Raw genomic sequence first — 26,371 nt, forward strand, 5'->3', positions numbered from 1 at the left:
GTTTGCAGGAATCTATCTTGGTCTGTCTAAACGGTTCAGACAGCTTCTGCTGCCTCTGGTGTGTCAGTATGGGGGATAGTTTCTTGACCTAGTTAGCGCCTTTTATCTCCAACTGAGCAAAGTTTAACCCCACAGCTTCTTATGACAAAACCATTGTCTGATGGTTACTTCCCACCGGTAAAGATTTTCTTTCACAAAGCTAAGACCATCTCACACCAGTTTTGGAATAGCACAGTTCATGGATCTCCATTGGGCTCACAGGCTCAGATTTCAGTCCAATGTGACACACTTAAAAAATCATAGAAAAACAGATTCACAGCATAGAGGGGTCAAATCTGCAGCAACTGCATGATCCTAAAGCAACATTTTTGAGAGGTTGTTGAATCTAAACAGAGGGAGGAAGTTCTGAAGGTAGACTTGAGTCCTGTCCAGCACAAGCAAGGCACACCTCATAAAGAGGCTTAGCAGGCAAATGGTAAAATGAGCTCAGTCGTTTGTGGCTAGCTTTGAAATAAGCTTTTTTCTGGTATAACACTCTGAGATAAACTTAACTGTGTAAGAAGAGCACAAAAAGGAAAGTGGTTATTTTCTGTTGGCTGTAGAAGAAAGAGACACCAGCACTCAAGAGGACATTGTTGATTAAACATGTCAGCCTTTCTCCACGTAAATCAAATACAAAGTGAAAGTAAAGTTGCTATTTTATTTTTATTTTTTTTGACAGGGACAGTGTACATTAATAATGTTATTGCTAACTATAAATCTTAAATCCCTTTTTTTTTTGAGAAAAAGATTGTCCTTCTTTAGAAGATGCAGAATTCAGTAAACATTTGCACCAGTAAAAAATTATCTAGAAATAAGTAAAAATTTCTAAAATTAAGTATGTTTACCCTTAATTTGAGTAGGTAGATCAGATAGTTAACCAACGGAATGAGTATTTTTACTCTTAAAATAAGCTAATTAGATGACATGCAGCTAAAATAAGACAAACCAATTGTATTTTCTTATTTTAAATGTAAATTGTCTTGTTCCATTGGCCAAAAGTCTCTTTTACACTGCAAAAACAATATAGAAATAAGTTAAAATGTCTTAAATTAAGTGTATTTACCCTTAATTCTAGTAGGTAAATAAGATGATCTGCCAATTGAATGGGCATTTTTACTCTTAAAATAAGATAATTAGATAATATGCACTTAAAATATGACACTGCAACAATTTTGTCTTTGTTTCATTGGCAAAGAGTCTCACTTACCTCCTCAATTCAAGAGAAAATGCACTTGTGATTATTAAAATTACATAATATGATAGTACCATTCCAAGTTAACAGGTAAACCAAAGTCAGATTGCTTTGCTCATCAAGGACATTGTCAGAATAGTAAGATGGAGCCAAACTGAATGTACATAAGTTTTAGAAGATTTTATCTTTGAGTTCAGCCCGAGTTCCAAGCTGAAAACTGCCACCAGTGACAAAGGCTACGTTCACACCACAGCCTGAAATGACCCAAATCTGATTTTTTTGGTCCATATGCGACCTGGATCTGATCTCTTCGTGACTGTCATAACAACACAGATCCGATTTTTTCCAATGCAACCCAGGCCGCTTGGCTATGTGGTGCGACCTGTGTTTGAACAGCCAGGTCGCATTCATCCTCCCTGAACGTCATCAATACCCGACAAAGGTCACTCTTCTGCTTCTTGCTACGCAGAAGTGCAAGAAAAATAATAACAATAGTAGACGATGATGCAGAGAGCAGGATTTATGGAAAGATTGTGTTTTTAAGGTTGGAAAAGATCGCTAGATGTTCTCCAGCACTAACATCCATGTTTACTTCTGTGAAAACAGAGCATGCTTGCTTGAAACGTCATTGGCTCTGTTCGAAAACCTAGGACGGGTCCTCCAAGGACGCGGTCTACCTAGACTGGATCCTTCGAAGTCCTTGAAAATAAGGAGACCGGAAGAGTTTAGGCTGTGAATTCGACCAGGTCTACCCTTCGGCGGGTTTTACCACCGTATGCTCTGTTGCTTAGCAGCCGTGAACGTTGACACACAAAGCAGGAAAAGAATGAATACAGAAGTTTTCAAAACTGTTTATTTATTTCTTTTTTATTGTAAAGTGAACAAAGACTGATGAGAATCCAGAGTGGAATAAATGTTCCAACCACCGGGAGCAGGAACAAATAAAATCAAATGTAATGATAGAAACCTTAGTCAGTTAAATAACCTGCTGCTGTCATTTTGCACATCTCTGATGTTGCTGCTATTTTCGAATATCCGTTACTGTAAAAATGTCCATAGCTGCATATTGGTTATTTATTCCCCAGTTTTATATTGTTAAAACACTTAACAGTATTGTATTTTTTATATTTTAACTCTTCCCTATTATGTTATTCTTATACATTTTTCTAAGGTCCACATTTGTGTGACCATTTTAAATAATCTTTCTGCTGCTGTAAATTTGCCCATTGTGAGACAATAAAGGGATTTTCTATTCTATTCTATAAAAGGGCTAGAAAGATATAAGTAAATCTAAACAATGTATTTATAAAAAAATATATCTGCAAAATCTCTAATATTCAACAACAAAAAATACGTAGTTAAGCATATTGTGCAAGACAGCAATAAAAACATAAAAATCCTATCAGATTTATAGTCCCCACCCTGCAGATATATTAGAATCTGTCCTTAAATTATAGCCAAACCCATTTACACAGTAACAGATTAAAACCTTTAGATAAACCAAACATTACCGCCACATATCTGACTCAATAACCATTAACACAACTATTTTCATTCATTTCAGACGGAACTATTAAATGACTTGTATTACATTAAACTGAACTTCCAATTTTCACCACTGTTCGGTGCCAAGTAACCTTTACTCTGATCACGGCTTGCTTGGTCTCGCAATGAATCCTGGGATATCCAAGAATACCGAGGATACATCAGACCCGTCCTTCAAATCTGGCAAAAAGAAGGACGCATTTTAAGGCCGCATAACGAGGACTCTTGGAATCCGACCAGACCTCGGCGCCACGCTATGACGTAATCGGCCTTCGAATCCGGTCTTCTAAGGATGCGTCCTAGGTTTTCGAACAGAGCAATTGTGTCATCTTCTGCGCACGCGGAACACTTAGGTTGTATGAAAGTAGTTCACACAGGAGATCACATACAAGTCGCATATATTTGGAAATGTAAATGGCAAAGCAAAAAAAAAATTCAGATTTAAAAAATTTTATTGGATTTAAGCATCAAGGCCTGCAGTGTGAACGTAGCCAAAGCTTGCATTTTCACTCAGTGAGAAAAGTATTATCAGCTGGACTTATTGGGGGGAACAGAAGGGGTTGGGGTTTCTTCTCCCGCCTCTCCCACCTGCTGCTCGTTATGCAGTGTCAGTCCGATGGTGCAATGCTGGTGGGAGATCAGGGTTATGTTTATTTGACTGATCTCCATAATGACATAACTGACAGCAAGCAGCAGCAGGTAGCAAGCAGCAAATCACAGTCAGCTGTGTGCATTTGATTGACATGCACATGTTTACACACGAAAAGGCTTTGATGGATGAAAACTGTTTTAGATTTATGTAATTGTGCAGAAAAGTTATTATGAAGCAAAGTGATGTTAAAACATGCAGTTCTATAGGTAATAATAGAAATGTTTTAATTAAAAGCAACTATTCATCATTTCTGCTGGTATAAATAAAAAGGCAGAAAACTCCTCTGTTAATCTGCCTCCTCTTAACTATCTGTGACGCTTCCACCACTGTTTTGGTCGATATTGTTCACCATCTTAGCAGCTATTTATAAAGGGTGGCACAGAGCCCGGAGCTCTGAAGTGTCTTATAAATGTTGCCACAATACTTCTCTGACTTAAGCTGGCTGATTGCTAAGCTAACATTTTAATTTCCATACAGGGGATATTTTCCTGCACCTTAAATAGGATTCTACAGTAAGCACAAATTGGAAAGAAATGTCATGATAACGAGCAAGTGCAGTGATTTGGCTGAGAATGGGTTTACTATTCCTGGTTCTGTGCCGTTATGTTCAGAAAAGCAAAGGTTGGCTAATGCGCAATAGCTGCAGGCTAAAAAGATTCATGGAAGGATTTCACTTTCACTAGCACACAATGTACCAGCATGATCCACTGCCTGATTCAATGTTGATTATGCTGCTATTTCCTCGTATTTTAACACTCTCACTACATTATTTCAGGAATTAGTGTAAAATTCAAGCCTGTTTTTGTACTTTGGTTAAATAACATCACTTATGCATGTGTAAATCTTTTTATGTTGCATTAAACAGCAGAAATGTCTGACCAGCTGAACAATTTATGGATCTTTAAGTCTGAAGCAATATTAGATTATTTTTTTTTTAAGTGTCAAAATGAAAAAAGATTTTTCCACCACTTTGAGAAGTATTTGTCATTTCGCCTTGGGAAGTTTCTCTGACTCAACACTGACACATGGTGGAGAAACTGTGTCATTGCAACTATTGATCTGTTAAAGAAAAACTAAGTTAAATGCAATAAATAAATGCAATGATGAGACATTTGACACAGATATAAATGGGCAACCTTCAACAACAATAACTGAAAGAAAAACAACCTTATTTCTTCTTCACCGCTATTATAAAATAAATTGGAACATAATGTTCATGACCTACGGGCTAATCCCCTTTATGGACATTTCTCACTCAGGATGAAGCTGGGAAGACAGAATGTGCAGCTGTGGTTTATGTTGCTTCAAAACAGCTCAATGCCCTGAGGGTTTGTTATAGCAGGAAATATGGATGCCTTATTTCGGTCTTATTTTCTATAATAAATCAAAAACAACATAGCAGCCTCAATTGCAATTGTGGCACAGATGTAAACAAATCTTCATAATATAATGAATGTATTTTTTTTTGTTGGCTCACTTGTGAAATGAGATTTATGAATTAATTTGTCCCTGGGGAAAATTAATCTCATGTTTAAAAATAAAATAAAAAAACAGACGCTTAGTTATTTCCAACTATAATCATTTATATAAATAAATGCAGGTGTAGCATTTTAATAATTGCTACTGTTTTAATTAAATATGTCATTAAAATTGCATTTTTCTCACTAATCCTTTATAATGGGAAAGAAAGGAGAACCTATAATACAAGTAAGGTGTATGTCTGTTGACTGTGACAACAAAATAACTATGGTTTATACGCATAGTCAGAGCAATAAATAGAGGCAATTTTTTTGTTTTTTCCTTGCTGTTTAAACTGTACGTTTATTGTATAAAAATACAGAAACTCCCCATTCTGCCAAAAGATAATGAATATTTAAAAAAGGACTATTGTCTATAGCTAGGTAGGGTTTAAAGACCATAGAGCTTCTTAGGGTTCTAACATCATGAACTTTGATGGACACTCTGATCTGAAGAGTTGATGAAAACATTGATCCCCAAAATATGGCAAAACCAACACAGAAAGGTTTAATTTGGGATGGATATCCGTCATCTTCCTCTGTAATCTCAGTCCCTTCCTTCCCTCCATCATCTTCATCCTGTTTGCCTGCAGCTCTGCTGCTGCTCTCTGACATGTGGAAGCAGAACGCCGGGAGCAGATGGACTGTAATCTGCAGTTTAAACTAAAACACGATGATAATAATGATGATAATGAGTGGACGACCAAACTGGTAATGAAGCTGCTGGATCTGTGTTTATTGCATCCTGATGGCGTGTAAAGCTGATTACACTTCAGTGGGAAAAAAAATTATTGTTCATTCAAGCTGAAAGTGTGAGCACTAAAACATTAAGGGCATAAAGGAAGATGAGGCACGATGAATTATATATTCATGTGTGATAATATGTTTGCATTGAATTTATATTTTATTGTTTTTTTTTCCAAACTGTAAAGTCATTTAACTAACTTAAAACATTTAGAGAAACAATCTGACGCAAGTCCTTCTCTAAATAAATCACTGTTAACCTAATTTTTTAAATACATGTTTGATATTGAAAAAAATGTTTGTTACTAAAGGAAAAAAAAATTATATACACTTAAACTGACATCTCTGTATCTAATAATACCTTAAAAAATACGAAAAAAAGGTTTAAAAAAAAATTAAACACATTTTTTTCTTGTAGGAGGGCAGTCAGTGCCCCAGGACCCCTCACCTACTTCAACCTGTCCTCCGGGACCACCTGGACCTCCGGCTGGTGCTAATGGCAACAGCGACATCATGGTGAACTTTGACCCCGATCCGGCAGACCTGGCGCTGTCCAGCGTCCCGGGCCAAGAGGCTTTTGACCCACGGCGGCATCGCTTCTCAGACGACGAGCTGAAGCCTCAGCCGATGATCAAAAAGGCTCGGAAAATGCTGGTCCCCGATGAACAGAAGGTACTACATCTCCCACAATCCATTTCTGTTCAGCATGGAGACATCTTTTCAGGGTTCTTCTCTTTAATAATCATTTTACTACGGATGGAATTAGAAAATGTTGTAAAATCATCAGCATATTATTCCAATAAATATAGATCAGAATCCAGAACAAAGACAGATTTACATATAGTATCTGTTACACCATGAAGGAGGATGTTGCACTATGACCCTGTACAGAAAGTAAATACAAAGAAAATGTTTCATAAACATTAAGGAGGTGCACATATGAGGAAAAAAAGCCCAAAAAAGCAGGAGGGAAGATTTTGTTAAGGAAAATAATCCCAAGTATAATTGAGTCAAAGAACAGCGTTCCTGTCTGATAGAGACAATAGGAAGAACCATCAGAAATGGAGTCTAAATCCCTTCAAATCTGATTCTGAGTAGAAAAACATAGATAGATTATATATTTACATACAATGTATTTTAATAAAATAACACTTCATTTTGTTTTAAAGATCAGTTACTGACCCTTGTTTAAAATCTACTGTATGATAAAACCCCCCAGACTCCTTCCCTGCAGCAGCAGCAATAATTCATTCAGTATCCACTTAAAATGAGGCTGCAGCGGCTCTGCTTCGTCCTAAATCCTAAACTTCATCATCACAAAGGCCACCGCTCTTTGACAGCCTCTGTGCCGAAGTGAGAAGAAATAAAAAACCTGAAGAACTGTGACGCCTAACTGGTGTTGATGCCTTCTGACAAGAGCTCTAAAATATTTTGTCCTCAGCTCGTTGCACAATAGGCAAAGCTGTGATCAATCGTTCATGCTTTCACAGTTCAGCGCAGAGCAGCTGGATCTCCTGAAACGTTTATTATTTATGGAGAGATGAAGGTACTCACCTCGCCATGTTTAGTCGCAGCTAGTTTCATCAATCATGTGTGTGCAGCTATAAAACAGAATATAAAAACAAGGTCTGTGGTCAAAGTTAAAGGTTAGATTCAGATCAGTGCAGGAGCTTCTCAGAACTTGAGCTTGAATGTGATCAGCACTAGCAAAAGAAAAAGGACGCAGAACCGGCAGGAAACCACGTCTTTATGCTAACAGATTTATTATTTTTTGCAAATATTAAAATATATATATATTTAAAGAAAATCTAAGGTCAAAGATTGCTGGGACCTTTTAAAAAGTTGCCAAAAGTGCAAGTTTTTCCTATTTTTTGTTTTTTTTTTACTGTATCTGTGTACTGATGATAACCATATGTAGATCTGTCTCTAAAAGAAACAGTAACTCATGCGGCCCCACACTGCTCGTCTCAATCGAATATCTTGTAGATAGAAATCTCCGGTTTTACTTTCTGTTTGACCTGCAGCTCTCCAATCCCTTAAATTATTGCTCAGCTTAATAATCTCCATCTTAGATCTTCAGTAGCGGTCACATGTTTTTTCATGTGACCTTCAAACTAAAGTTTTTCTGCAGAGCGTTTATTGGTTCAACAGAGCGGCTCAGCGGGTTTACTTTATTCAGCTGGGTTGGGAAATAGCTACAATCCATAATTCAAACCATGGATTCCCATTTTGATTTGCGTATCTCAGATGTCCGGCCTTCTCTGAGACTATCTTGAATTATTGTTGTTTATAGTGATGATGTTATTACCGTGGAAACATGATACAGATGGAGTCAGCTATATGGCCAATACATTAGAAAAGGCAAGATAAATAAACTCAAGTGATGAGTTTGGTAAGTATGAAGATATGTGTTGTGAGTAGAGCTGAAACAATTACGCTCCATCCAGAACTCCTCAAGTGGAATTGTTTTAGTTTCACCTGGTTTAATTTCTTTAGGGAACCTTTTGCTATCCAATTATTATTCAAAAGATTAATCGATTTGCAAAAGATATACTAAAATAATTATTAGTTGCTACCCTAGTTGTGATAACTTAATGTTTCCTTTTCTGTCTCTCTTATCTGTGTCTCTTCATTCTATGATCTTAAAGTGTAACTCACCCCAATGTAAAAACAGCTCTTATATGTCCCCAAAAGTGGTCAGTACCAAGAAACCCAACTAACTAGCCTAGCCTTTCTTAGTGCAGTTGAGTAAAGCTATCAATTAACCCCAGATCTTTAGATGTGGTGGAATTTTTTTAACCTGACCCTCATCACCAAAGTGTAAATGAGGCTGTGTGGAGTCCATTATCAGCCTTATCAGTCTGAGCAGCTAACTTAGCTATGCCTGAGTTTGGTGCGGTAACAGAGAACAGGATGACCTGCTACTCTACTGTTTGAGTGAGATGCGTTCATATCCAAATAGATGGCTATGCTGATGAAAGCATGTAGAGTTTGAACCAATAAGTAGCCACTGTCAACTCCAAAAGGGCATTGCTAAGATGGTTTTAATATTTCTATATCATGTTTTTTTAAGCCTGCTAAAGTCAACTTCCTTTGAAGAAAGAAGAGCATTATAAAGTAGTTAAACCTAAAACGGCAGATTTTGGATGATATAGGACCTACGTTATCTTGCAAACAAAGATGAATTGATGCAAGGTTTATGAATTTACAAACTCCAGAAAATACAGCTTATCAGAAGCCAAAAGATGCATTAGCCTCCAATACAGAAATGTTTCAAACCAATGAATTGCAATTATTATTCCAGTGTATGATGTTCACTGGAAAAGCCAGGTTAAAGCAAAACAAACGTGGCTGAGGCATTGGATGTACTTTTTAGCTGTTAGCTGACCATGTTGAGCATACGTAACAACTGCACCAACATGATGATTTACCCAATCAGCTTTAAGAATTGTTCTGAATGTCCCTCTCTTTTGTGAAAACTTTCCACAGGAGCCTTTCCTGATGGAAACTGAGTAGAATGCAAATTGGACAACATAGATCAGTTTGGCTTGTGCCAGGGTAGGCCCTTAGGACAAATGTTGCAGAACTAAACGTGGTCACAAATGCACAGTAACATTGGAATAGCACCCAATAGATTCAGTTTGTACAATTTATCGACAAAAAAAAGAATTGGTGTAAGTTATACTTGATGAGTTTTCTGCAAAGTGTTTTGTGTATAGTCAGAAAGCAAAATTCGAAACACCTGGTAACTAACTAGTCAACAATTACTGCACTCTTTGCCATATTGCACACTGATAATGTTATTTTTGCAATACACTGTGAAACCCTACAATAACTTGTTTTGATCTCGTAAATATTGAGCTGTTGCTGCCTTTTTTCCTTTCCTGTCACCTTTTTACTCATCACATAACTAACCCTTGTCATCCCGCTCTCTCCCCTTTTTCTTGTCTCTCCTCCCTTCACCTTTTCCCCTCCACACGCCCCAACATACCACACCGGCGCCGCCCACAGGACGAGAAGTACTGGAGCAGGCGTTTGAAAAACAACGAGGCGGCCAAACGCTCGAGGGATGCCCGACGGCTGAAGGAGAACCAGATCTCGGTGCGCGCCGCCTTCCTGGAGCGAGAGAACGCCGCCCTTCGTCAGGAGGTCGCCGACATGAGGAAGGAGCTAGGCCGCTGCAGGAACATCATCAACAAGTACGAGAGCAGGCATGGAGACTTGTGAGGCGAAGGAGGCGGGCGGAAGAGAGGATCGGGAATGGAAGAGGAGATGAGAGAAGGGTACTACCCGACAACAAGCGGCACTTTATTTGAAGTGGCGAGGGGGCAAAGCTGGAGTAGATTTGCAGGAAGCGCTGGGTGACGCCGAGCGCAAACACCACTAGTTTGGTCGAGTGTGTTTTAGTGCAGGATTCCATGACAGAAAGCACAGCGATGCCACACCCCCAAGCCTGACTCTTCGTATTTGCTGTTTCACTGAATCCTCACTCTGTACTGTAAGGTCACATTGCAGCACTTCAACAGCAGCCGTCCTACTTCATGCTGTGCTTGCGCCCGGTGTTGCTCTGCGTTTTTTTGCAGGTAGAGCTTTCTGACCTGTTGCTCTGGCCAGTTCAAACAGGGTGTTGAGTTCACAGTATGCCAGTGAAATTTCACTTTTTAAGCTCAAGGCATGGACAAAAGCCAGGAGAGAACAGATGAGTTATTGTTTAGGGTTTTTTTCTATAACTAGTACAAAAATCTTATATTTTTGAACTGGGCAGGAAGGCAAGACAAGTCCAGCAAAAACTTTTGAGAGGGAGGAAGGTAAACATGCAGGGTTATCGCCCAGAACGCAAAGAGATTTTGACAAATGATTACTGTATATTTTTCTATTAGCAGAGATATCACGGAGGGGGATTTTAGAGACAATCTTTTGTACATTTTATATATGGGGAAGGGGTGGGAATATCAGCTGGACAGTCACGGGGCCACATATAACTCTTTTCCTCTAAGCTGATTATTGCTAGAAAACAAAAGATCTATTTTCGATGTTACGGAGCTGGTCAGTCAGAGGCGGATGTGTAACAGAGAATGTATCAAGGTTGAATCAGGTATTTCACACAGACAAGGCGAGGTAACTCAGTGAGGATTGTTTAGTTTTTTTGTTTTTTTTTCCTGTGTGACGAAAGGAGATGGCGGCATGACCAGAGGAAGAGACAAAAACTGTATAGCTTAAGAATTTTTAGTGTTTGTTTTTCCTTGTGAGCTCGTTTTGAATTTTCTTCTTCTACTTGATTCCGTGTCTGACTTTTAATAATCTTTAATTTTCGAAGGTGAAGCAGAAAAAGAAAAGAAAACAAAAAAAAACAGGAAGCAATCAGCCATCCTAACAGCTGGATGTGAGCAGATGTTTGAGAGTAAAGAAAACAATGTTTCGCTGGCCGGTTAATTAGAAGAGGAACTGCTCACGTGTACTTTCTATTTACTCCTCAGTCTTGTCCAGGAAGTGGGCTAAATGGTTTAGGGTTGTGACTGATAATGTCAGCATGCAGACACACACACACACACAGACCTCTCCCTTATATGAATCTTTATCGTTGTTGAAGATGATGATGTTTTTATGGACTTCTATGGTGCTGACCTGATCCTCCACCTGATAAACACACAATAGTCATATTAACCTACAAACACACATCTCAGAAAAATTACTGCCTATACATTTTCTTTGTCTTTTATTCCTTTTTCAGTTCACTTTTTCTTTCTTTTGTTGTGTATTGTAACGATAAATCCTATATAGATTTACACACATACCTATACCTCTCCTTCAAACTTTACCCAATGAGAAAGAGAAATGCACCCTATTGCTACTGTACCATACAACTATACTATTAAATATTAAAGTATTCACTAGATATAAATATATATATATATATGTGTATACAATATATGCTTGAATTATGTGATTATAGTTGTAACATTCATAATTGAATATATTACAGATTTCTCTCAGGTGTTTCTTTTCTTTTTTGTCCGAGGTATTGATCTGTTTGTCCATACTAATAAAAACACAAAAACACAAACAAATCCTTGAAAGAAAACATTTTTTTCCTCTTATTTGAAAGAAAGAGGTTGTAGCTTAGTAGTCAGTTATTGCCCAGTTACCAACCAACTCACTTCAGCTGTTACGGCTAAAGTTAATCAACAGACCACCAGACTGTTCACTGCACCCCGTCCAACAGTACTGGTTCTATGCCTGTCAAGCTCTGGATTCAGGAAGTCAGTCTATAGACTTTTTTCCCTTTTTAAGACCACTTTCCCACACCCAAAAGTGAAGAATCACTTTTGCTGCATCTTTAAATTGGTATCCTCTAACGGATGACTCACTTCCAAATCACCATGTTTTGCTAATAAACTGCATACCTAGATGTCTTATAGTATTATATATATATATATATATATATATATATATATATATATATATATATATATATATATATATATATATTTATATATATATATATATATATATATATATATATATATATATATATATATATATATATATATATATATATATATATATATATATATTTAAATCTCAGGTTGTTTGACATTGGTGTGTAGAACCTTCTGTTTGTTCTGTTGGCACTAAAGTTATTAAGACATAAACCCGAAAAACTGACTTGAGCAGTTCCATTGGTGTGAGGTATAACAGTGCCTTTCTAGAAAGCTGGATTATGTCAACTGCCAAGAGTTGAAATGTCTAAAGGGAAATAATTTTAGGTTAAATGAAAAATAGAGTTGTTTTTCTCATGGAAGACTTTGTAACTGTGTTTATAATCTTGCTTAGCATTTCAACATCCTAAAGAAGTCATAACCTGTTACTTTACAGGTAAATTTCTTCTAAACGTGTCTTTAAATTCATTTTTAATCAATTTTCTTTGAGAGAAAAATTAAATAGAGCTCATTCTGACTTTTTTTCATACCCCTTTTCTTTTGCAAGGGTTACACTCGAGAGTTTAACTGATGTGTATGTGCGTTCATGGTGATGTAGCATTAGCAACATTAGCAGTTAGCCATGCCTCATTAACTATGGTTCTCTGGTCTCTTACATAATACGTAAAAAGTTTCAGAAGCAGCAACTCTTACTGCATGCCTTTTTTGAGTCCTTAATGTTAGAAACATGAAAGCAAGGCAGGCTAAGCACTCAGCTATGTTCGGACAAATGTTGAGCGTGGAAATGAGATTTCTCTAGGGCAGCCAGAATCATACTTCTAGACAAAATGAGAAAGTTGAAAACACAGATTTTTTAATCTTTTTCAAAGCTCATTTGGTTTTCAGGAGTATCAGTAATTTCCAATAGTTGTTACAGTCTGTTGGTCATTTAGTTATATTAATGGGCTAAATCATGAGATGTCTGCAGGTGTTTATGTCAGTGTTGCACCGATACTGCACTAAAATGGTGGTATCGGTATCAACGAGTACCAACAAATAGGGGACAGATAGCATTTTGAGAGCCAAAAGTTTATTCAACTATTGTCACCCATTCCAGGTAGGCAATAAAAAGTTCTACTGGATTCACTTTTTTTTTTTCCTTTTTCCAAACAGATGGTATCGGTATGGGCCGATACTGCACAGCCAGGTATCGGGTATCAGTATCGGGGCCAAAAAATGCCATTGGCGCAACACTAGTTTATATATAGAGCGTGGCTCTTAAAGTTAAGGTATTTGTTTGCAAAAAATAAGTTTAATGTTAGCACCCATCCACTAATTACATAAATCAAGAAGAAGAACCAAAATCAGACTTTAATGGATTTCCTGGTTTAATGAAAGAGCCCATGCAGACAAATCAAGTCAACCCTACATTTCTGGGTTTAACAGAGACCTTTTTATCACTTATAATTATGGAACAGCGATAGAGTCTTCAATAGAGTAGGGAAAGGGGTTCAATATTTTCATATATATTCAAAGTTAATAAAAAAATTATCTGTTTATAAAGCAATCAAGATCTTTAAGAATTTCCTGTTATTGATGCTGATGTTATTGCCACAATCAAAATGTTTACGGCAATTTTATCTGAGGCATTTTCTACTATTTTATGTAAATACTAAATAATTCTAAAATTATTTACTCAAATAAAAGCATAGTAAATGTGGTGGCATTTTACTGAAGCAGGAGTAGAAATACTGATAAAAAATCTAATAACATGAACAAAGAAAAACATTGACACTTTGTTTAGAGTCAACACTGATATATTTTTGGAATAAAAAGACTCCAGACTTTATTTAAATGCGCCGCTAATTCAAAGCTTGACAGGCATGTTGCTACAGTTAGTGGCTGTGTTTACAGTAACCGAGGAGGGGTGTTTTCAATCATTCTAGAACTGTCAGGGTTTTATTAAAGGATACCAAAAGTACCTTTTTTACCTGCTATATAGTCACAGATGAATTGCTATTGTATTATTTTTAAATAGTTTCATGCAGCCTGTTTTCTGTAGATGTTGTGTTTCGATTTTGGCACATCCCCCTTTTGATTCCCAGCAGCAGCTTTCTTTTGATCCGCAGTGATTTTGCGTAAGCATTTATTTTGTCCTCTTTTGAAGGTAACACTTCTAGTCTGACACAAACTTTTGACTATAAATCGCTGTAAATGAAATCTCGGAGCTCCTTCCAAGTGCATACGGAGGTTTGTGTTCTTTTTTGAGATATCTGGGATTTATGATTTTCCTCATACACCTTTCAAATACCTTTTGACAGTGCTATTTTTCTATGTAATTGTGTTGTTGAGCGTGTTGCAATTTTCTCTGGCGGGTGTTTGAGGCCCATTCTTCACATGGAGGCAGCAACGATTTGCTGCTGTCGACAATGCGGGTCATAATGACAACAATGATAACAATAATGGACACAGCCTTGACATTTCTTGTTTCAACTTTGTGGATTCTCAGCCAACTTCTCCCTGTCGTGATTGACTGTTATGAACTACAAGCGCAACTCCAGCCGGACTCCTCACCTGTTTTGTGCGCAGTCCACAGCGTTGATGGCATATGTTGGTATTTTTTTCCTCCCTCCAGACACAAATAAAGGCTAATCCTTATACACTGACAACGCTCTCAAGTGTCTTACTGCTCCAAGAGTATGTTTAAGGTTTGCAACAAAAACGCTTGGATTACTGTAGACCAAGATCTGTAAAGTATGGGAATCAGGAAGTTCTTTATTGGCCCAAAAAAGTTTGTGAATAAAAGTTTAAATGTACAGCAGCAAATCTAGTATTTTGATGATGCTCAAGAGGGCAAACTGGCCTTAGGGACTTCTATCTAGGGGGTGTTATGAACCAAAGTTTTTTGTTGTTAAAAAAGTGGGTTTTATGGCTTTGCTAAGTCATTCTTTTTACTAGTACAAAAGTTACTTTAGAACAATAAAGCTAGAATAAATCTTTATCAATATGGGAGTAAAGCCTTATTTTAAGAAAAAATGCGTTATAAAGAGAAGAAATTTGCAACAGAGTTATTTTAAAGTCAGTTCTGTAATCTCACAATATTACATCTGTAATTTGGTAAATTTACATCCTTTTCTTTTGTTCACATTCCGTGTCACACCACTAAAGCTTCATCTTCCACTTCTGCTATGGAGCCTTTCCTGTTTTATTTGTTCTCAGCCAAATCAGAAGCTGGTGCTTCTCCTTTTGGCTCCCCGCTGTCAATTAAAGATGCAACTGAAGAGACTAATTCAAACAAAGTTCTCAGTGATTAAAGACCTTTTACCCTGAAATCCCACATCATTAAGCTAAGAGAGACTTCTCTTGGTTCACCTCAGCAAGTAAACAAGCAGAGTTGGAGTCTAAGATGCTATAATACACCTGTTTCAACAAATCAATGTCATTTAGACTAGGCAGACTTCACAGTGAGGATTTCTCCAGTGCATTTAACACAATTCAGCTTGATTCACTTTGTGAGAAACTCTAGCAGACTCAGGTGGAGGCATCATCAATCGCCTGGATCAAAGACTACTGAAAAACAGACCACAGTTTGTTAGACTGAAGGTTCAGCAGTCTAATCAAGTAGTCAGCAGCACAGGAGCACCACAGGGGACGATACTGTCTCCATTCCTTTTTACTCTGCAAACGTCTGACTTCCAGAATCAGACAGAGTCCTGTTATCTGCAAAAATACTCAGATGACTCAGCAGTCATTGGGTGCATGTGGTGATCCGCTTTGTGGCATAGTGTGGAAACAATTATCTGAGCCTTATTGTCAACTAAACATGGGGAATGATTGTAGATTTTAGAAGAAACAGGAATAAGTTGAATCCTAGTAACACGATGAGAGAAGAAGTGGAGGCTGTTGAGGAGTATAAATACCTTAGTGTTTACCTGGAAAGCAGATAACTGGAGACACAACTTTGAAGCCATCAAAAAGAGCCATCAAAATATGAAGATAAATCCCACTAATTAATTAATTAATTAGTGTCCATTAATTTCTCTTTTCTAAGTGAGATGCTGTTCACCAGTTGCTGATTCAGTGATTCAGTCGATGTCTAGACTTCCGTCTGACTGAGATGCTGTTGTAGAATATTAGAAACTGAAGGAATGAATGTTTGCAAACTTCACAGAATTTAAGCAACATGTTAACAGAGACAACATGTCTTAGCATCGAATTGGAAAACCCATAAAGTCATGAGGAAAATTACTACTGCAACTTATACCTGCCAAATGTGTTTGAATGTGCTTTTAAATCAGGTGGGTACTTAATTTTCCACAAATAGTTTTTCTGTTTTTACTTAAAGCTACAGTGTGTAATTTTTAGCGACATCTAACGTTCAGACTGCAGACCGCAGCAACATGAAAATCTCCCCCCCAACAGTACGGCGAGCGTTACGGGACAAAATGTCTTCCACGACGTCCGCATCACCTACCTTCTCAAGTGATGAGGTTTGTTTACATAGATAATTTTAATACTGCCATCTATTGTTCAGTACCGTCTCAGTTCATCTCTCTCAACTTGCCGTAGTTACTTTCGAGCGTAATGGGCGATCTCGTAATCGTAGTTTGTTGGCTCTGCGCTGCCGTAGCGCAAAGATGTCTGCCTCCATGGCTGCGAGACCCATGTAATTATAAATAACGAATTCTAAGGCAACGCAAATATTAAGGTTAAGAGGCTGAGCTCGTAGATGATGATAAATAACATAGTTATGTATAATATATTACATTTCTGACTGTATATCCCTGTAATTATTACACACTGTAGCTTTAAGTTTTAATTAATAATGATAGTTTGGATATGGCTGTATAAAAAAATGTAGAACCTAATGAACAGCACATTATTTTTTTCCATGTCCCAATTTGTAAAACCACAGAACAAAGTCAGACATCTTTCTGTTGCAACTATTTTACTTATATATATGCACATAAACGTGGTGAGAGCATCATGTAAAGCAAGCCTGGTGGTTTGATTATTTTCACTTTTTAGATGTGTATCTGTTTTAACACACCTGAGTGTTAGAAGGAGGCAGAGAGGCATCTCAAAGATGAGGGACACCAGACCTCCAGGGCCAGACCTTAGAGACTCCTGCTGTAAAGGTTGTTAATCAATTTCAGATCTTTTTCCTTACATCTTTGGGCCTGGGCTGGATGGTGGCGCAGTTTGTATTATTGTTGTATTGCAGGAAGAAGGTCCTGGGTTTGATGCCTGGTCTTGGGTCTTTCTGCATGGAGTTTGCATGTTGGATGGATACTCTGGCTTCCTCCCACAGTCCAGTTCATGAGGGCTGGTATCCTGCAACTTGATGTGCCTTTGGTTCAACACAACTAAATCAAGTAATTAGATAATTGAGAGGACTGGAGGAACTGACTGTATACTGAAGGGGTAAAGCTTTTTAAATGTATTTTTTTTTTCAAATTAAGATGCAGAGTAATGAAGTAATTGTTTTAGATGCTATATATCAGCTGACCATTAGGAGGCACTGAGACGCCTCCGAATTCCCTCTCTTCACAAAGATCAGACCTGCAGAGGCTGCATTCGTTCAATTTGTTTCATCATCTCGGTGCTGCTCTGTCTGCAGCTAGATATTTGCTTTTTTTTCACTCAACATGTGTGTTTCTGTGCGGATGCATGTCCTTATGTGTGTTGCCATGGCTACTGCCACATATTGTGGTTCTGAGTGAAACCTCTCCACTTGAGTTATGTAATGTACCCCAGCCCAATGTATTTGTTGTTTGTGTGTGTGTGTGTGTGTGTGTGTGTGTGTGTGTGTGTGTGTGTGGGAGAAAGGATAGCGTCGCCACCTGTCTGTGGTGGGTTGTGTCAGCTGTTGAGCGATGTTGGTTTCACCGGCTCCCCCTCAGCATGTCACCTCCACCATCTGCCCAAACTGTTATCAACATTCAGAGCCAAATTTGCTAAATCATCCTCCTTTGTGCCTGTGTTGGGTTTAACCTTAACTTTCCAGGAGTAACTGGGGCTTTTTTGTTGCTCTGCAGGGACTGGGCTCAGTGGGCAGAAACTTTCAACACCATTTACACTTTTTTTCAAGCTCACATACATTTTATGTATTTTTCACTCAGTAAAAGTGAAATAAAAAAGTATGTGTTGTTTGTAACTTCTTTTTTTTCTATATAGAATATATTTTAAGTAAATATCTAAATGTCTTTTTATTGTTTTTCTGGCTTTTTTTTTTTTTACTTGCTTGAACCTAGTTACCCTGCATTACAGAAGAGACTTGTCTTTTACATATAAATCGACTCAAAGTTTATTTCTGTACAGAAAATCATGTAAACACAAAATTAAAGGGATTTGCTAGAACTGTGGGCTAAAAAAACTTAATGCAGATCAGAAGAATAACAAAGAATGATGCAGCTCTTCAAGTCTTAGGTCCCTGATTGGCTTTCTCTACTTCTTAAAAGCTCTGCTTTGTGACAAATAGTTTTTAGTTTTTAAGAAAAAAGCTAAAGATCATCCTGGCGTTATCTGGTCTAAAAGGTGAACTGAACTAAGGGGGGAAACAGCCAGCTGACAGTTTCCTGAAAAAAGAAAGAGATTTCTTAAAGATTATTTTTTTGCATAAAATGAAGCATTAAGCCTAATTATACATTTTATAATCACACATATTTAATTTCCACAGAATCAAAGCCTTGAAAATGACTAAAGGTATGGACAGCAGGGGGCAGCAGATTACCAGGAAGCTGTAACTGTCAGAGTGCACAGTCCAACTGGAAAACAATGACACACATTCACAGGAGATAGATAAAAAGGTTCCACCTTTCTTTCCAAATGTTATTTATGGCCAAACACTTTATTTTTAGTTCCAGTAGGCTAAACAATGTAGCTTATTCTGATTGAGAAGCATTTAAATAAAATATTCCGTATCTTGCTAATCTTCAAATATTTGAATATTTCCTATATTTGTAAAGACAGCACAGTGTACTGTTCTCATTGTTTCTTTAGTTATCTTATCAAAAACTGAGTTTAAGTCCAAAATCTGAAAAACTAGGCAGTGGAACTCTGAATCTCTAGAAAACGACGACCTAAAATGAGATGGAGTCTGTTGGGAGCCGATTTTGGGCGAGCACCAGGAGTATTCAGCAACTTTTTCTGCTTGTTAGACTCTCACTAGCAGAGGCTGACACAGCAGTTGGAGTTGATTTTTAAACCTTTCACAATTTCATTGCAGACTCTCAAACTCTCAAGTCAAAAACTGTAAAGTCTGTTCTGCTGAGAACCAGTTTAATGAGTGTCTCCGCAATTCCCAGGTTGACTGATAAGTGTTGAGAAAGAAGAGTGTTATGTTCTCAGGCTAGTGCTCATAGTCTATGATGTGCACTATGTAGCTTTTAAAGTCTTTTCATTGTATCCACACAGAGCTTCGAGACCTTAGCTTTACACATTAACCAACATAACAGGGAAGGTAAAAACTAGTAAAAAAAAACCCACACAGCTTTTGTCTGCATGATTTTTGGGGACATTCCTTTGACTTACATTAATTTTATATGGCCTAACCCGGACCCTTACCCTAACTATTACCGATATATTCTGAACCCTCACCTAAACTGAATTCACACCCTCGTCCTAAACCTAACCCCAACCCAAAGAAGGAAACTTTACCATCTGAATATCCCCCTTTGGACCTGTAAGTCCCCACAATGGACTACCAGTGAAGCTCAGTTCCTCTCTGATCAAAAGGTCTTACCTGTGTGCAGCAGTTCTTAGCCTTCTTCACCTGCCTGCCCCCTATCTAGCATGGTGTCTCTAGCAGGTACCAACGCTCTCGGATCTCACTCACATTTACCTGGACCTCTGGGGTACAGTCTGCAAAGCCTGCTGAATCAAATATTTATAGATCCTAGTTTGCTGTTAAGTAAGCAAGTAAGGATGTCATGATCTGGCCTGTTTGCTCTCCCTTAATTAGTCATTCCTTTCACCTGTCGTTTTTCCCTCCCTGCCTCATTATAATTTATTCCTCTCACCTGTTTCCTCTAGTTTATATTCAGTTCAACCTGAGCATTCAGCGCCAGATCATTACTTGTCTTTCTGTTAGCCTGTCTGTTAGTTTTACTTCCTTGGTTCATGTCCTGGATCCTAGCTGCCAGTGGAAAGGGGGTTTTTGTGTTTGTCTCGTCTCCTGATCGTCCACTGTTCCTCCCCCACAGAGTCCTCTGGGTTTTTGGCTCATTATGGGGGGACGTTCAGTTTTTATCAAAGTAAGCCTGGCTCAGGGGAGGAGACCAGTTTAAAGTCCTGCTTCAAGTTCCGGTTCCTACGTCCTGTCTCGGCTACCCTCTTCCACTGTGCCTGCATGTCTGCACCTGATCCTGTCTGCTCCTGTGCGTGACCACCTGATCATGCTTCTGGTCCCAGTCAGACTCTGAACCCTCCTGGAAGCCTGTGGATGCCTGGAAGTCTGGATCCTGCCACCTGTCTCTGTTCCTGCCTGATCTGGATCCTGCCTGTTCCTGTCTGTTCTGGATCCCTCACCAGGACCGGCTTCCAGCGTCACCTCTGGGACTGCAGCACTGGGGACACTCGTGGTCTGGACTGTTAAACCAGGTAAGTGACCAACACAGTTAATCTTCTATCAGTTGATCGTGGTCACTTACCTGTGTTTCTCCCCCAGAGTGTCTGAGATTGGGCGGTGCCCCGCCCCCTGCCTGCAGTGTCCGCGAGCCACAGCTCCGCTTTTGTTTGGTTTTGTTTATTTAATAAACCTGTTTGAACTTTCCTACAGACTGTCTCGCCTTGAATACTGGGTCCATCTGTCCGCAATTCATGACAAAGGAAGATCAATCAGTCATCAGTTGTCATCAATCAACTCCTTCCTGATCACTCTGCTTTATCCCCTCAGACCAACCAGAAAGTTACAACTGAGTTCCAGTTGTTACTCGCTGCTTCCAGATTCCTGTCTGCTTTTTATAAGAAATAGGTTAAAATTCACTATTTCTCCATGTGATTCTGCATGTGGCTCAAAAAACTGCATACCAACATGACAGACATAAAGAACACAAAATTATTTCTACTTTAAACGATCTTTAAGGATAAACTTGATGAACCAGAATGGAATAATATCACAAGTAAGATAATATTTTTAGGAAATAATATAGAATCTAATTCATCTTGAGTAAAAAGATGGAATAAAAAAATGCTTTGTTTTCTGTTTTGTTTTTTCCACAGTTCAAAGTTTGTGAGTCTAGTTATCAGATTTTGATAAATACCGATTTTTGTTGTTTTATTTTTGCGTGTTTGAGAATCATGAACCCAAGAAGTTGGCTCAAAGGCAAACAGAAGCAGAATTTTAGGTATAAATAAGTTGGCTCATTACCAACTTGTGGTTATTGATTTTCATTTTGTTAAAATACTTTAGAGCCAAAAGTCAAATAGTTATGGAATGACACTGATCATCCTCTTAACAAACATTAATAGAACAACAGTCTTCCTTCAGAAGTTCTTTCAGATTTGATTGGAGGCCTCTACAGGAGATTCCTCCAGTTTCCCAACATTATGACTCTTGGAGAAAAAAAAGAGCCCTTCAAACATCTAATTTCTATTTTGAATTAGGAAACAATTTCTGAATTTGGAATAAAATACGTGGGTTTCAATATGCATCACACTGACATACCCAACGGAAAATTGGTGGTCTTTGCAAAGAGATTTATTTATTTGGGGATGACAGGTGGTCTCTGTGGCTGTATAAACCTTTCCACCGGTCTTTCACATCATTTCTCTTCTACCTCTTTTTTAGTTTGTTCTCTTAAGTCCCATGTTGTCGTTGTTTGAAACATCCTGGTAAAACTGGTAAATGATAAACAGTTGCAAAGAAAATTTCCAATTCATTTGATAATAATATCCAGCACTGCAATAACACCGCAATGGTTGGTAAAATATTACATTAATAGTCAAACTTGGACTCTGTATGTAAAAACACACACCCCTCCGCTCGTTCCCTGTTCTGCTGGTGTGTTTGTGTGACTGTGAAGCAGCCAGTGAAATGTCAGCTGCAGAATACTGATGAGAGAATCAGGAGCTTTGATATAATTGTCTCAGACTTGCTGCATTGTTGGAACTCGATCCTGAGATCTCAGAATGCCGGATTTTCATTGCAATTTCGCTGATGAATGCAGCCTGTGGGCCCAGATTAAGGCTGATTAATGTAATGCGGATGTTCATCTTCGCATAGGGGATATGTATTGTGTTCATGTAGACCTCCAAACAATGCCACCCCGGATCCTCTTCACTTTGTGTATTTTATACATCAGGAAAATGGTTTGACCAAAAAAAGTTAATAACCTTATGTTTTAATAGTTCCAAATTAGATATTTGACTTGGTTAGGCAAAAAACAACCAATGGTTTAAGAAAAAAAAAGAAATAATCTGCAAAGTACTATGTATCAGAAAACATGTGTATGTAGTTTGGGTTTGCAATTAGATTTTATATTCATCAATAAAACCATAAAGATATAGAATTGAATCTATACACTGCATGAAAAGTGAGATTTTCGTCCCCGTAAACCCCCGTAAACTCCCGCAGATCTGCCTGATTTTCGTCAGTTTCCGACAATTTGCAACCCGTGCTTGTCCGCGTTTGTCGTGCCACAAATTGTCGGAAACGGACTCTGACGTATGTGGAGAGCGATCAGCTGTACTAATGGCCCTAATTAGCATATGAATGCAGCAAACCCGCGCGGCTGGCCAGGTCTGGCTTGAATAACCTTCTCAGTATTGGCTGAAACCACTATTCTCAAACAAGTGAAATCGCTCGTGATTGGCAGCAAAACCACACGTGGCCACGCCAGGCTTTAATTTTCTTACTGAGTATTGGACGGAACCACTTCTTTTTAAACAAGTAAAGTCGCTCGTGATTGGTTCGCATATAAATATATATTTACATATATATTTATTCATATATATATTTATTCATTCATATATATATATATATATATTCATATATTTATTCATTCATATATTTATTCATTCATATGCTGTGTATTTATGTTATCCTACACTACTACACAATTATTATGCTACCATCAAGGACATGAATGAATTTATACAGGAAATGAAGATTTGCCAGGAAGCTGTTTATGCAAAGAAAGAGCTTTATTAAAACACACCCAACTATATACAACGCGTATCCAAACACATGCGTATCTAAAAATTACAACTCTGTGAACGGTCCGTTTGCTTCCTCGGGGTTGGAGGTAACAGGCAGCATTCCCTCCGAGGCAGGTCCGATGTGCAGAGGCCTACTGTGCGTGGCCCTGTACTTCGGCATCGCTTCTAACCGGGACTGCAGCTTAACACAGAGTTCAGTGAGATCCGGCCTACGAAATGGCGGCGACCGTACAATCCATCCAGAGACACCGCCGACGACGCCATCTTCTTCGTCGGACATGAGGTCGACGGTGGCGGACTTACAGAGTTCCACTTCCTCATCTGATAGCACACTCTGCCTCGCCTTCAGCAGCTGAAAAAAAAACAATGAATCAGCGCACTGCATATGGACACAACACATCTATCAATGCACCTGAAAAATAGTCACCAAATAAAGTCTTACTCTCTTTCTTCTGGCCCGACTCCGAGCAGATAGCCTGGCGGCCTCCGCACGCAGCGTGCTGGCTAGCAGCGTGTATCTGAAGCTCCTGCATACCGTCTCATAATACGTCTTACAGGCAGCTGGAAAACAATTTAATGAGAGTGGTATGAATAAAAAAAAAAAATCAAACGCAAGTCACAGTAACAAGGAAGGAGAAAACATTAAAACAAGTCACTTACACACAATGTCGTCTTTATCAACATCGTGCAAATCCGAGCAAATAGGAGGTCACCGCCTCATTGTGAGGCAACTGTAGTCTGTGAAAAAAAAAAAAAAGTACAGCTATGGTCGGTATCCATCCGTATCCTAGTCCTTTTACCGCATATTCTTTAAACCTTACCCCTGCTCCGGTTCATAGCGCCTGCAATTAGTTTCCGAGTTGTTAAGACGGCATATTGCTTCCTGTGAATCACAAAAAATACACTTTAATAAAGCTTTAGGCTAGGCTGCTTTTAGCTTACCTAGCTAGGCTAGGTTGTCTTTAGCTTGCCTAGCTAAGCTAGGCTGCTTTTAGCATAGCTACCAGTAATCGAACATATATTTACCGCTAGCGTGGCGTTGTTCACCCGTCTTCTCTTCCTCGAGTTCGTATATCCTGCAAAGTTGCTCGACTGCAGAGCCGCCATCTTGTCCTCTATGGACTACAACCTGGAGCGCATCGAATTCTCCAGCTGAGTGAGGCGTTCATTCATGTCGGCAGTATGTTGGGCAAGCTGACGAGACAGTCCGCTGATAGCAATCAGCAGTTTCTTCTCGTCAGTCTGCGGGCTGGCCGAAAGTTGTGGACTAAGAGCAGTTGGAGGCGAGTTGAACGCGAGACGTCGTGCAGCCATTGTTCACGTAACAACAAAATACAAACACGGTAAATGGAGATGAAGTTCTTCTAAGTGTAGTAACACAAACATGTCTGCTAATATGCTGGTCTCGCGAGAAGTCGTAGTGCACAAAAGCTCACACGTGATTGGACGATGGGGCAGAAGGCTCATCAGGCTCCTCCAATCACATACGACGTCATTGTTATACGGAAGGACTCGCGAGAAGAGCTCGCGTCGCTCCATTCTGGAAGGTGGCGGTAATGCACCTATAAATTGTTTGCAATTGCAATTGTTTGTCTCCATAAGATTGAATTTGAGCAGGTGGACATTAGAGATAATAAATGCAACAACAAGTTTTTGAATCAATATTCTATAAATAATATGTACCCAGGAAGAACAAAAAGCACAGCTCTCTAACAAAATTTTAAGAAATCTATGATAGTCAAAATTAGGACAAATTATTTGAAATTCCCAATTCCTCCTAAATATAAAGAATTACAATTTAAAATAATAAATAACATATATCCTTCAAATGAGTTTTTAAGAGAGAGATTTAAGTTTAATGTTGAGAATTGTGGCTTTTGTACAACTCAATTGGAAACAACTAAACATCTTTTTTATGAATGTAAAGAAGTATTAAACTTATGGGATCAACTTCGAACCTTTCTGTCTTCTAAAACAATAAATTTAGATTTTATTTCCTGGCAAAACATTCAATTCGGTTTATCCATTAAAGAAAAAAAATTTGGAATTTTTAATCAATATTCTAATAATTGTAACAAAGTATTATATCCATAAATGTCGCTATGCAAAATGCTCCCTCTCAATCTCTGCTCTCAAAAATGAACTTTCCCTTTTCAAAAGATGTCTGAGAAAGATGCAGAATTTAAATGCAATTAAATTGTTTGAGTTAATTGAAGAATTTCAGTTGGTAGTCCCCACTGATTAATTTACTTTAAACCCTATTATTATTTTATTTATTTTTATTTATTTTATTTTATACTTTGTTCCAGCCTGTGCATTTAATTTTATTTTTCAAAAGCAGGAGTTGTGATATTTCTTCTTGTATTGAAATATTTGTTATTGACTTGTTGTTTGAGATTGTTATTGTTTTCTTATATATTCAATAACAAAAAAAAAAAAAAAGTGGAAATCTAAAAAAAAAAATTAACCATTACAGCCAACTGATTCTGATTAAAACTAATTTTTGAAGTAAATTATTTTGTGTATTTTCTTTTACATAACATTTGCATACACAGTAATCTAGCGTACTTTAATTAAATAAATCAATTCAAGCTAAAATGTAAGAGTCTATAATTAGGCTATACTGAGCCTGATCTATTTCTACCATCTATTTGGAGGATATTTATTTCCACACTTTGGGCCACTTAAAACCAATTTAGCATGCTGACCTATGACCTTATGACCACAGTGTACCAATCTTCTGATGGCTACTTCCAACAGTATAATGCGCCATGTTATAAAGTGAATCATCTCAGAATCATTTCTTGAAACTTTTCCACTTAAGTAATTGTCAATTGAGCATATTGACAGACAACATTTTATTTTTTTATCTTAAATGCAAATTAAAAAAAAAATAATTACAGCTCTAAATGTATTGCTCTGTCAGCTAAAGATCTGTTTTGGTCTCTATACTTTAATTAAATAAATCAATTCAAGCTAAAATGTAAGAGGCTATACCTGATCTCTTTGTATCAGAGATTTTCTTACCCAGGGTTGCAGGGGGGGTAAACCCCCCCCTGCAACCCTGGTTTGCATTTGTATAGCTCACAGCATGTTCATT

General features: G+C 38.0%; 1 protein-coding gene across 1 annotated transcript in view; it reads left to right on the top strand.

Moving 5' to 3' along the window:
* Positions 1-11,079, top strand: part of dbpa (D site albumin promoter binding protein a) — a 53,559-nt gene extending 42,480 nt beyond the window's left edge. The window contains exons 4-5 of the mRNA XM_038302820.1: positions 6,111-6,364; positions 9,704-11,079. Coding sequence (XP_038158748.1) covers positions 6,111-6,364; positions 9,704-9,919 — 470 coding nt within the window. The 3' untranslated portion in view covers positions 9,920-11,079. The remainder of the gene's footprint in view (positions 1-6,110; positions 6,365-9,703) is intronic.
* The last annotated feature ends 15,292 nt before the right edge of the window (positions 11,080-26,371 follow it).

Source organism: Cyprinodon tularosa, unplaced genomic scaffold (assembly GCF_016077235.1).
Source record: "Cyprinodon tularosa strain WSP-4 unplaced genomic scaffold, ASM1607723v1 ctg5, whole genome shotgun sequence".
NCBI classification, from domain to species: domain Eukaryota; kingdom Metazoa; phylum Chordata; class Actinopteri; order Cyprinodontiformes; family Cyprinodontidae; genus Cyprinodon; species Cyprinodon tularosa.